The sequence below is a fragment of the Spodoptera frugiperda genome, chromosome 18, assembly GCF_023101765.2.
Source record: "Spodoptera frugiperda isolate SF20-4 chromosome 18, AGI-APGP_CSIRO_Sfru_2.0, whole genome shotgun sequence".
Taxonomy (NCBI): domain Eukaryota; kingdom Metazoa; phylum Arthropoda; class Insecta; order Lepidoptera; family Noctuidae; genus Spodoptera; species Spodoptera frugiperda.
Window position 1 is genome coordinate 8,528,962 of NC_064229.1, and position 13,955 is coordinate 8,542,916.

The 13,955-nt window shown below is 36.2% G+C and overlaps 1 protein-coding gene and 1 non-coding gene across 3 annotated transcripts in view; one reads left to right on the plus strand and one right to left on the minus strand.

The window, feature by feature from the left end:
* The window catches only part of LOC118277857 (rho GTPase-activating protein 7), a 355,041-nt gene that overhangs the window by 2,340 nt on the left and 338,746 nt on the right, over nt 1-13,955 (plus strand). For both annotated transcript variants that reach the window (XM_050700316.1, XM_050700317.1), the window contains exon 2: nt 7,610-8,150. In XM_050700316.1, the coding sequence (XP_050556273.1) occupies nt 7,943-8,150 (208 nt within the window). In that variant the 5' untranslated portion in view covers nt 7,610-7,942. The remainder of the gene's footprint in view (nt 1-7,609; nt 8,151-13,955) is intronic.
* On the minus strand, nt 8,262-8,334 carry Trnak-cuu (transfer RNA lysine (anticodon CUU)). Its single transcript has one exon. It is a non-coding gene; the product is annotated as a tRNA-Lys (tRNA).

Here is a 13,955-nt window from a genome sequence, read left to right on the forward strand (position 1 = left end):
TCCAAGGGTGTAGGCAGATTTACATATACCTACATAAATCCAGATTTCATCAGATATGGTAAATAGTCCCAAGTATAGTATGAGGTAAGCCTATTGCTATACATCTAATACATTTACATTCAAGTTTCGAGATGAGACTGAACATTATAATTTTATTGGTACACTATAAACTTAGTTTATCCGTGATCATGGCGCTTGCCGAAATATCGAAAACTCATAATAATTGAAAAACATGGTATATGTATATCCCGTTTTAAGTTCCAATTATAGTGTTGGTGACCATGTCAGTTTAAAAACTTATAAGACTGAACATTTTGAATCGACATTGATAAAACTGAAGTTTTTAAACTGCAATCTCTGACTCCGTTGCCAAACGTGGAGATATTTAATAGTTTGGGCCGGCTCGATTGGAGAGATACCACAACCTCACAGAAAACCAACGTGAGACAACGCCAATTACCCCCTACCAATCTTCCCAATCCCCGATTTCCCAACAATCCTTAAATTCCTAATCCCCAAAAGACCGGCAACGCACTTGTAACGCCTCTGGTGTTTTGGGTGACCATGGGCGGTGGCGATTGCTTACCATCAGGTGATCGGTCTGATCGTTTACCGGCTTTTATTAGAAAAATAATATGGCGTATATTAGCAAACTCTATGATCAAACAAAGCGAGACCAAAATAAACTGGTTGTGTGTAGATTGATGTTGATACTATAATTATTATAATATGTCTCCGTATTCACATAGGGTCTGTATACATAATTAAATTAATATTCCTTTGTAGTTGATATGTTTTGAGCTTCAATTCCATATAAAAGCGTGTGACATTATACCGCGATCGACTCTTGTAAAACTATTAAAATATAGATATATTATTTTAAACAATGTATTTTGAATATTACTACATTAGCTTCTGCCAGCGGTTTCGCCCGCGTTCCCATGGTTAGGTTTATACAGGGTATCCATGAAGATGACGTCCAAGTGGCACCAGGTGAGGTCCGAACTGTTATCAGGAAAATATTAAAAAAAGCTAAGTCCTAAAGTTTTTAAATGACAGTGACTTAAGTGTTATCCACGAAAAAGTACACCCTGTGCCAGTCTTTTGACTCTTGTTGCTACAAATCTTTAATTTTTCGTCTGTATTTCATTTCATGTTACTGAAGCACTATTCAGGATAACGTAAGCAAAAATACATAAGTATAGATGAGTTAAATACGTCACCTTTCTGAAATAAGAGTAGACGATTATTTTAAAAGCCATATCTACATATTACCTTCATAGCCATTCCTAAAACCTTCGTCTTTTCATAAAGACTTTATTAAAAACTCCGTCGTCGAATAGGTATTACAAACTAAACATCCATCTTAACTTGAACTACTAACACATGCACTTGTTATGTACAGAGGGGTCAAGTTATAATGGCGGTGTAACTTGATGTGCTGTTCAGAGTATTTTACATAATAATATAAGGGGGGATTGACAGAGCCTTTGTTGTGACGTCATATTTCACGATTCCTACGAAATTACGAGGGCTGGTTGTCATTCTTTGATATTTTGTGATGTGTTAAGCCGTCGTTGCTTGAGATTTTCCCTGTATCCGGTGCCAAAGAGAGTGTTAGTGACTTTCTTTTATTATATTATTATGGGTATACTCAATTACTTATAGCTTTTTGGTTTTTATGAGATTGGTATGTATAAATGTAGGTAAAGGTTGTTTGAGTGTTTGGACGTACATACATGAAAGTCGTGCTTTTTTCTAACTAACCTTTAAGCTAAATCAGCTCATATTCTGTCTGTCTGCTCATATCTAAACAAACAAACTGCCACTTTCATAATATTAGTGTGATATTATGTATGTCACATAACACGCAACTTTCGCTGGATGCAAGTAGCTTCCCACCAGCGGATCTGGAGATCATCGAGGGCCTATGTTCAGCAGTGGTCGTCTTCTAACTAACGTGATAAACTATTGACCCAATTTACGGCCTTTGCATTATGAGTCCTATTACCAAGTAATAAGAGTGCAAGGCTATTTTATACACATCTAATTCTAAGTGCACTTTACCTCTTATATTTATATAAGACACCGCAATTAGCATTAAGCCCCAGCGACTAAAAGCAACGCCACTTAACATTAGCAATTCTTTTTAGCAGTTAACTAACATAATAGAACATTATACCTTTTATTCTGCAAAGGTATAGATAGAGGTACCTACATAGAATTGTTAAAATATGTAACACGTAGTTTTGATAGATGTTATCATCACCAAATGTAATGGTCTACAAGTTTTTACACACCATGTACAGGTATGTTCAGACTTATTTAATAAGAGAAAAATCAAATTGTAAATACTTTATGATCTGAAACTAAGGACTACCTAGCAGGTTTACCAGGGCTCCGGCTCGAAAAGTAGGAGTAAGATCGGGGTGGCTTTTAGTCATTTAGAGTCTGACACTCAAGAGAGAAGTCATTGGATACTTGAAATTTGAATTCGAGATCCATTTAGTCAATCGTATTTTTTTTTAATTATAAGTAGCTGAGAAATCGAAGCAAATTAACTGGCATGTAAACATTACTGCCCCCAGAATTGAAATACAGATAATTTACTCAGAAGTCACACTTAAGACCACTCGACCAACACCAGTAACACGCATTTCTTAAAAACCTTCAACACTGATTCGATCGCACAGACCGCAAAAAAAAAGTAAATCTACATAAATAAAATCTTGGACCCAAGGTACCGTGTTGTGAGCCGAAGTTAGAAGCTTTAAATATAGGTCATCCCTTACCGTCCCTCCGACCCAGCCACTTATTTAATTTACATGGATAAATATTTTGGCGCTGTAAGGGTTATTAAAAGTACTGTTTATTTTTCATCCAGGGCCCTTCATTTTAAATGGTTATAAGTGCAACAGTTAAGGGGTCTCAGTTTTAGATAGATATTCAGGTCGATCAAAAGTCTTAGAATGAAAATTCATAGTTAAATACATAGTCCATTGCTATGGTTAATAATAGTTGTAATTTATATATAGTCGAGGCTGATTAAAACCAATACAATATAAGAAAGTTTTGTAAGTAGCCTTAGAAAATATATAACCCCACACCTGGTCCCACGGTGGTAGGCAGAGACAATGGACCGCTAATTGCTACGAATCTTATATACCTTTTCCGCTTCATCAACAGTTGTCAGTCTTTTCATGTATGCTCATCGGTTAAGGGTGTTTTTAATCTGGCCCTTCTTTAATATATCGTCAATCTGGTTTCTATATGTCCGCCAAAGGCGCCCTCTACCGACGGCCCCATTCATATCTGCCTTGTATATTTCTTCTCACTTGTAAAATGTACGTTTCAATAATTATGAACTACTATAAATAAACTCCAATTTACCGCGTAAAAGAAAAAACACCACACGTAAAACTAAGGGAAAATAAAAAGCAATTCTCTTAAAAACACTGACCTTTCTTTCAATGTTCACTCAAGACACACTTCGTCTCGTTAAATCGATAACTCAATTACATACAAGAACTTCAGATGTAAAAATAAATCCTCACGGAAACCAAACATCTTTGGGAAAAGAATTTTCACCCATTTCACCCATACACAAACTTACGTCGGTTCAACACAGACTCACGTTCACTCACACAGAACCTTCACTCACTTATACACTCACGCTCACTTTAATGTGCTCTTTGGAATAAACGCACACATAAAGGTTTTACATCACAAACGAGGAGTCAATCAAACTTGAGAATATTGGATTACCGTATTTCTTAAGTCCTTCATCGATCTTCGTAAAAAGCCCCTAGGGGGAGGCTTTTGCTTTTTTAATTAATTCTACATTGTTAATGCTTTTAGGTGGATGTTGATGGGTAGCTATTGTGTTTTTTCTTGATTTTCCTTTGTTTATTACTTGTGCCTCGTTATTCTCGTCGGTTCTGTTTTCTTGGGTCGCTGAACTTGCTGAGTGTCACTTGTTTTTTTTTTTTTTATTTAAAGAAAAGTAACATAAAGTTATTACGGCAATTTTTTGAAGCCACATTTTGAAATAAGAATAAACTGCATAGTTTCTTTTTACTTCATTACTTTAACAGCCTATAAGTGGTCACTGCTGACTAAAGGCCTCTTCTCGCACGGAAAAGGTTTGAGCATTAATCACCATGCTTGCTCAATGCGGGTTGGCGATTTCAAACTTATAATTAGAAATGATAAGCCCAGGTTTCCTCACGATGTTTTTCCTTCACCGTTTGTCAGTGGTGTCTAAATAATCTTAGAAAGTACATAATAATAATATAAATTTGATTTCTGTTAAAAGCGGGCATCTTAAAGCTCGGAGCCACCACGACATAAATCGTCACAGTTTATTAGAATTTTGCTTACTTTTTACTACTTACGTTAACTAAAAAAATCTAGGTATTAATTAATTATAGTGTCAGTTGCAGTCGAGATAGATGTTTTCGTTTTAGGGCAGATTTTGAACCAGTTATATCTGTTGTAATATAAACCTAACATAATGCCGGGTAATGATAATCCAGTGTTGTATGTTGAACATATAACATAGCACTGAACTCGTGTTGTGTGCTTAGGCCTCATTACTATGCAAAAGGTAAATTCAGCGTAGACCCAAAGGCCAAAGTTCAAATAATTACTGAATCAGCTTCTGTCAGCAATATTTCTTTTACTGGCCTTTTTTTTCTTTTTTTGTGGTCTTACCTGTAGCCTTAGTATGAGTTTGTTTTACGTTTAACGTGATCGAAATGAGAGCGTGTTCGGTGCTCTGATTGGTTGGTTGATTCGAGCTTGCCAATCAGAGCGCCGAACGCGCTCTCGTTTCGTTATCGTTCAACATAAAGCAAACTCGTACTAAGGGTCCTGATTGGCCGGATCGAATAAACCAACCAATCAAAGCGTCGAACAAGCTCTCGTTTCGTTCTCGTTGAACATAAAACAAACTCGTACTAAGCCCTTTGAATGCTACAAAGGTATTTCGGTTTGTATGGATTTCAATCGAAGTTTTGTTATTTATCAATCAAGACTGACTTTAGGCGATATTAAACTTTTGTTCAGGTTTTTGTTTTGTATACGAGTGGTTTATACGAGTTTGGTTTACGTTTAAAATAATCGAAACGAGAAAACTGATTGAACACTTGACAGGGCGTCGAAGGCGCTCTCGTTTCGATTGCCGTAAAGCTATACTAAGTGTACTGCATTGTAGCGACACATGGCAAGGGACAGATGACAGTTGTCGCACATAGACGATCGACTAGCAAATCGACTGTTGACGTCATAAATCCTAAGTCGCACATATGAAGTTTACATACAAATAAATATATATGGATAGAAAACCTGCCGCCAGACATAATTACTTTGCCTGGTTAGAGGATCCTCCGTTTCTTAGGGAACTTTATTCTCTGTACCCTAAAGTATAAAGTAAGCTTTAGATATAAGTATTAAGCACAGAATCATACAAAACGAGAACCAATAAGAGCAAACCTTAAATAAAACACAACTTAATCGCCTTTTACCAAAACCAGGTCAAATTCTGAATACCAAAATATGTATAAAAGATGAATTAAAAATACCTCCGATTTGAATTGACTGATTGACACAGCATACATACGTAATTCGAAACGGTTCAATGGAAACCCTAAACCCTACCGTTACGGTAATTGGTACCCCGAAATATATTTGCAAGGGATTCAAAACGTATTAAATCAGAAATCACTTTAAACCTCGATGGAAATGAATTTGGCTTTGCTTGTTATACAGTATGTTACCTAACAGAGGGCGTTTCTGTTAACCCGCATCCATACATGCTTTAAAAAAATATTACCATTCAAAAACAAAACAATTTAATTTTTTTAATATTAATATAGTCACCGAAAGTTTTAAATCGTTACGTAAAAGAAACACTCTGTGCCCGCGTAGTTGAAGGAAGGCAACGTTGCAATTTATTATGATATAGATTAACGAGTTTAAAGGAACGCCCTCTGTTAGTTAACATACTGTATTATTATATTATAGCTGTTTGATATTATTTTGACTTTGTTGGCAAATTCTCTAGAATTTAGGGTGCTTACACAAAAGATGGGATTGTTTATTTGGCCAATGATTCGGTGAGATAGAGCACGGAGTCGTTGAAAGTGTTTAGGGATTTTATCCGCTGTGATTTTGTCTATAAATTGTGTAGTTTTTGTCAGTGGACATAAAAAAATATTCGACGTTTCTTAGCTAATATTTTTTACCTAAGAAATAAGTAGCTACGACGTATGACATGTAGGTAAGAGTAGAAAAGGCTTTTCTTTTTTTTTCTGAGTATGTAATTTTTATCTAAGATATATCTAATTGCGGCCGTCGGTAGAGGGTACCATAGATGGGCATATAGCGACCAGATTGCCAATATATTTATTAAAGAAGTTTCAAATTAAAAGTAACCGTAACTTTAGTATGCATGAAAAGACTAATGATTGTTGATGAAGCGAAAGAGTATTTTAAGATTCGTAGCATTCGTAGCCCCTTGGGAGACAGGCGTGAGGTTTTGTATGTATGTATGTGTCTAATTGTGTTATTAGACGCAAAAACCTTGTAAAAGAAATTCACACAGTATTATTGAACTTGATTAGTTGGTAGTATACTCCGAGTTCAATTCTCGTGTAAGGTATTTCTTGGAATATTGATTTCAAAACAAAATTGTCAGTAACATGGTGCCAGAAATGGTGTCCCGTATAAAGCAGTAGGCTCTCCTATTCCAAAAGTCAATCAAAATACCAATTTCATTTCTAGATATATTTTATTTTTAGAAATGAATAGATAAAAAAATCTTTATAGGCAAAATCATTTCGATAGCCCGCGGCTATGAAAAAAGGATTTTGAATTTACACTACAATAGCCAGCTTGATTGGAAATCGGAACGTTTTAATTTTCTCCTAAATCTGCAATCTCACTATATCACACCAGTTTAGCTCTGTGGATAGGCAGAGGAGTTACAGTATAAAGATGCTTTTCCACCAGAGACGTGCTACGTTGCTGTGGATGCGTTTGAATTCAACTAATTATATTCATTGGTACACATAACTTAGCGCGGTAGTGGTGGAAACAGACTCAGCTAAGCTATGTTTTTATATCGAAAGATGCGTGCTACGGATATGTGCTATGGATGGCTTCCCTACTATCGATACATCGCATACTCGAGCTGGCATCTTACTCGCACAGCTACATAGCTTAGTACCAGTGGAAACGGTCACATAGTTTCACAGCTTAGCTATTACATCTTCGTAACATAACTACATAGCAATAGCACATGTCTGGTGGAAAAGTACTCTAATCAGCTTGACTGACTGGCCACAATTCCAATACTACATTTGTCCAACCGAAAAATCGAATTAGTGACCAAATTCTCAACTTAATCACACGTAATTTCACCCAACCATTCTTCTAGTTCACAACAATACTTGATTACTCTACAACTAATCAAAATAACTGTATTGTCTTTACCCAGTCATCGAACCTAGTCAATAAATATTCATGTCACTTTGTTCTATTCATCCAATTCAAACATAGTGTACAATGAAGTAGATAATGAATAAACTTTCCTCTTTATTTGTTTCAGGTTAATTAACGAAAACACTCGGCGTAATTGGAAACTGGTCCAGCTAAGTGTTTTATAATTAGTTACTTAAAGTTAAATAGTGTATAAGTGAGTTTATATAAGTCAAATTATAAATTATATAAGTGAATTCTATTTATAACGTGAAATTATAAAAAAATATAAAACGTATTTTGATAAATAAATTTAGAAAAATTTGAAAATGGAATCGCGTAAAACAAAAGATAAGTTGACGGTTAAATGGAAGTTTAAGTGTTAAATTCGGGACCAAAATATTTAAAAATCCGAATTTAATTTTGGAATTAGAATTGGAAAGTTGAATTTGTAAAATTAAATATGGAGAAAAATAATGAGCCTTCGCCGTCGACTACGCCCAAGGCGCCCTCTCCGCCTCCTCCGGGCCATACGCCTAGTAAAATGGAGAGGAGGATGTCACACTTCAAGGAATACAAGTTCTTCAGGAGTTTCAGCGCGAAAGTCGAGAACTGGCCCATGAGGAAAGCTGAACAACTATGGAGGAAGATGCGAGAACGAAAAATTGCAGGTAAGAATAATAAAAATGTCTTTTTCATGTTTTCTTTCAGAAATTGTTTGAAAAATGTACAGAAAATGTCAAAAATATAATAGTGCTTTATTAATTAGCTGCAAAAAGATGCGCCCAACGTGGGGCTCGAACCCACGACCCTGAGATTAAGAGTCTCATGCTCTACCGACTGAGCTAGCCGGGCTGTGTGAGACGGATTGAAATTACTGACCGGTATCTTCGTGAATCACATTATTTATAATAATGACGTCATTTGACTGCGTAATAGAAGGCGGTCTACACACTTACGTTTATATTGGCCTTGGATTAATCTAATTAGTATTCCGATTAAATAGTTCTCTATTGAAGTTCTATGAATTTAATCTATTATATAAAAATAAGTCGAGTTTTCCTTCCTGACGCTATAACTCTAGAACGCACGAACCGATTTCCACGGTTTTGCATTCGTATAGCAAAGAAAATTCAGGAAATATTCAAGAGAAAAGCGGTGGCGAAACGGAGTTCGCCGGGTTTACTAGTATTAAATAAAAGTTTGACTGTTTGATTTGGAAAACGAAATTACTTATGTCAACTTTTTTTTTTGACTTTGCCAATTATATCTTTATGTTGATAAAGCAATGAACCTTAAAACGAAACCCTACGTTACAAAATAATATGAGCCAATTTTCTATAACCAAACAATGAAAGCTCCAAAATTATTATGATTTAGTTAGCATTTTAATATACATAGTATTATTAATAGTTGTCAACTGTTGTGAGTAGGTACCTATTGTTATTTAGCCTTTATTGTATTCCTATATTTTACCTGTTAATTAAACTAGGCAACAAGAACAAAATATTATCTTGTAAGACTGCTGCACTATCGAATTGTTAGTAAAAGAAATGAAAATAATATTAGTATTACCCATTTCAAAAACCAAACCTGACCGAATTAGAACAATTACCGTTACCAATCAAATAAATAAACAACTCTATCACACAAACAATAACACAAACACACTGACCAACACAATAACTAGGTATATATATACGATTGTTATATTAAACCACGACTGTATTTTTTTTTATTAAGCACGCCGGTAATCGAGCCTACGTATTACCTGATGGTAAGCAATCGCCGCCGCCCATGGACACTTGAAACACCAGAGGCGTTACAAGTGCGTTGCCGGCTTTTTGGGAGTTAGGAATTTAAGGGTTGTTGTTCGGGAATCGGGGATGGGGAAGATTGGGAAGGGGGTAATTGGGCCTCTGAAAATCTCACACAACGCTAGCGTTGTTCCACGCCGATTTTCTGTGGGGCCATAGTATCACTCTGGTCGAGCCAAACCATTCGTGCCAAAGCAAGACCACGCTTAAAATTAGTACTACCCATTTCAAAATCCCAAACCTCACCGAATTAGAACAATTACGCTTACCAATCAAATAATAAATAAATAAACAACTCTATGACACAAACAACAACAAACACACTGACCAGGACAATAACTAGGTATATATATACGATTGTTATATTAAACCACGACTGTATGACAATACGACGACCATTTAAATATATTAGTTAGAACAATAAGCCGTTTTGTTTATGTTTAGCTCACGACCGTAATGAGGTAAGGCTGGCCAATAGTTTAATTAATAGAGAAGGTGACGGGGTATGAAAATTAAAAATCTATTTAGTCCGTCAGTTAGGTAATGAAAAATTATTAAATAGACACGTATTATTTATTTAGTCTTATAAGATAACAATACTAGATAAATAGAACGAATCAAAGTTTAAAAGTAGGAGCAAATACCTTATTTCTACGTAAAAAATGTATAGAAGTAACTTGACGTCACGCGATATTTCAAGTCAATATTTCTCCGAAAGTATTTGTTTTCCTAAGAAAACAATAAATACGTGTCTCTAATCTATACTAATATTATAAAGCTGAAGAGTTTGTTTGATTGTTTGTTTGTTTGTTTGTTTGAACGCGCTAATCTCCGGAACTGCTGGTCCGATTTGAATAATTCTTTTTGTGTTGGGTAGTGCATTTATCGAGGAAGGCTATAGGCTATAAAACATCACGCTATGACCAATAGGAACCAAGCAGAGCGGGTGAAACCGCGCGGAAGTAGCTAGTATTTTAAAACAGTCTACAAGACGGACATTAAAATAAAATTGAGGCATCTACCGATCTATTTTTGCTTTTTTTGAGTAGTTTTGTAGCTTCACGCAATCAAACAAACAAATTATTCAATTGAATTATAATACATATAACTGTACCTACCTATATAAATAGATAACAAAGGGACTATTGACTTCCATATATAAACGTGGAACAGTTGTAAAAATAATTGCTTTTGTTGTACCGGTCTAACTAAAGTATGACACACACAATTAATGTTTACTAGTGACAATAGTGCCGGTTAATTTGGCACCGATTATTAGTTTAACTTATTCGTATAAAGGGTTTCTATTCTATATAAACAGAGGATCTCTGTATGCTCCATCTTCGGCCACTTTTTTGGTTTGCCGTCCTGGCAGTAAGCGGGTTGGTGGCCAAACGCAGACTTATCAACGTTAAAAAAAACAGGACACTCCCGAAAAACGCCGATTTCTTTTGTTTTTATAATTTTCTTTGTTTTTGTTTTCGTATTTTTCATTCTCCTTAACCTTTAAGATTACAACATTAAAAACCTTAATTCTTTGAAAATAAAACTCGTATTTTACCATCACCTGTTTGCGGCATTTGTGAGCATTCAGTTTACACCCCGTATAACATCATGAATCTCTATTCCAATTATGGTTGAAAAATGCAACATGATTCCTGTAGAATAGAAAATCATTTAGGTAGGTGAATTTAGATCTTTGATTACCAAAAAAAAAACATCTTAATGTTAATGAAAAAACAATTCTAAAAAAAGCAGCAACTCTATTCACGTCTACTCGTATTTACATAACAAAATTCCTTCAAGAAAACAAAAATAAACACAAAACGAAACGAAACAAAAGAAGAAGAAAAACAATACCGAATATAAACAAAACAGTGTTTGGAAAGCTGCACCAAACAACAACAATAGACGAACAAACACACACACACAAACACAAACAAGCACAGACACAATACTAAACGTTTTCAATTTCAATCAAGAAACACCTAAAACTCTTGCGTGCTAAATTATGAGCTTGTGTGAAACGAAGAACTTCGGATAAGGCTGTCTACATACCCACGATTGCGATTTTGCGACAACTTATTTTTTAGCGGCGTAAACGAGTAGACGTATCAATGGATGGTAAGCAATCGCTGCCACCCATAGACATCCGGAACACCACAGGTGATACAAGGGCGTTGCCGGTCTTTTGGGGTTAGGATTTTAAGGGTTGGTAGGGAATCGGGGATCGGGAAGATTGAGAAGGGGCGTATCTTGACTTATACAATGAAATACAACGCAAGCGTTGTCTCACATCGGTTTTCTTCACAGAAACTTTCACGACCACAGTGATACCACGGCTGTGAGGTCGGTGGAGCCGACTCATTCATGCCGAAGCATGGCTCTACCATACTTTAACTTTGTCACTTATGGAATAGGGCGGTAAGCGAACAGACGTCTTACCTGATGGTAAATAATCAGCACAGCTCATGGACAAACACTGACCAAGTAGTAACAAAAGCGTAACTGGCCTTTTGGGTTTGCAGAATAGGGATAGGGGAAAATTGGCTCTCCGGTAACCTCAATCACATGGTAAACTCAATGCAAGCGCTGTTGCATGCCAATTTTCTTTTTTTTCTGTGAGGCTGTGGTATCACTTCAGTCGAAGCTGACCTATTACGTACCAAAGCTTGGTTTACCCACGTGAAAATACGATTTTACAACAACTTAGTTAATTGAATTATTTATGAGATGTCTGAGAGTGAAGCAGGTGATGCAAATGTAATTAAAACCCTTAATGGTTTTGTAACAAGGTAGGTGTTTGTAAATTGAGATAACGAAGTGCTGAACGGCCCTAAAGTACCTGCCTACGGTTTCGCAAATTGCTATGGAAGTGTGACGTTTATGCTTTTAGCATTTAATCATATTTGAGAGTATATTATTATTTCAGAAGATGACGTATGAAGGTCTTCTATTTTTAGAATCGACTCATTTCTTCGGTTACATAACTTACACAATGATGAGGTGAAGATTTGCAAGTTGGGTTAGCTTTAGATTTCGAAATGCTATTTATTACAGAAGTTGTAGGTAATTATCCAAATTGGAGATGGAGACTAATAAAGGAGGATGCAAATCCTACTGATAAAACTACCATGTTTAATAAAGAATAACTCTTTACGACCTAAGATTTGAAACTTTGCGCCACTTTTTACCTATACAATGATGTAACATACATAACTATTGGAAGATGGGACCAGATTTCATAGAAACTCTGGCATCCTCCTTTTCTTTTACGACTGTAAAAGACAAAAATCTAGAACAGATTTTGTAAGAAAATTACCATAATAAGACTGCACGTATAATCGCAAAATCGAAAGCGTGTAAGCAGCCAAACGTTCTCATAACATTTTATTTACTCGTTATACGAAATTGAGTTTCACGTGAAACCGCAGATGTTCTGCAGTTTTAAAGAAAATTCTTAGAAAATTGTTTTCTCTTCTTTTCTTCACTAAGTTCTTATTAAAGACTGCCTTGTAAATGCCTTGTTCAGGTAGATATCAAACACGAGTGCAGTGTAGTGTTCTCCCATAGTATGTTAATACTACGGCACTTTTTTTGAGTGGGGAAAATCATCCAATGACTTCTTTCACCTTAGGCAAGGTGAGAGGGAGTGTCAGACTCTTACTGACTAAAAACCACCCCGTTCCTACTCCTGCTTTTCGAGCCGGAGTCCCGGTAACCCGCTAGGCAGTCCGCAGCTTCGCATCGGCTTCAGCCCTAATGAAGACTACAGCACTTATTTATGTTAATATGGACATCACGTAGTTCCACATAGGTATTAGTGATTGGCTGGTGTGCGCACGACTGCTCTACATATGTGCCGGTCGGTTAACGACTGACCCTCCAGAAGCACCTGCACTCTAGTCCTTATCTACGTAGTATGACAGCTGTCACCGGAGTATCAGAAATGGGGTTTCCATTCAGATGAGACACAAGATGTTCATTGTGGAACATAGGCCTCTCTCAAAGCCATATTAGTTCTAGTTCGGTCGGTTGGAAGTGACCTAATTCAGCGGTTTCCAGCAACCTTTGTCTACCCTGTGGGTGGATATTGGCATATTGATAATTAATTAATTTTGTATTTATCAGATTTTTGATAAACAGATTAATTACTATGTAGGTTTCTCGTGGGCGTCATAAAAATGGCGAATGTTTCTTGAAAACTTGTAGGGACTAGTCAATTAATCAAAATGTGTGGGAAGTGTTTGATGAAAATTAATGATGGAAAAATATTGGATACCGTTGTGGTTTTACGGAAAAAGAAGCGTACGATGCGTGTGCTATAGGGGCTCCGGCTCGAAAAATAAGAGTAGGAATGGCTACCCCGTTTCGTTTTTAATGGGTAACAGCCTGACAGTCCTACTCACCTTGCTCAATGCTGGAGAAGGGATTATATGATTTACTTCTCTTGAAAAAAGGTGTGTGTAGTTGCGATCATTGGCGAAAATCTCTCGTCATTAGACATAATTGAACCCGAGTCAGCTCTGGTTCAGCCCATGGTGCGAGGCGAGACAAACTGAAAAGACCCCACCTCCTTCTTCAAAATAGTCACGTTAGCTAAAAAGGAGGTGCAACATCGCAATAGAATAGAATTTAATCTATATATTAATACGTGAT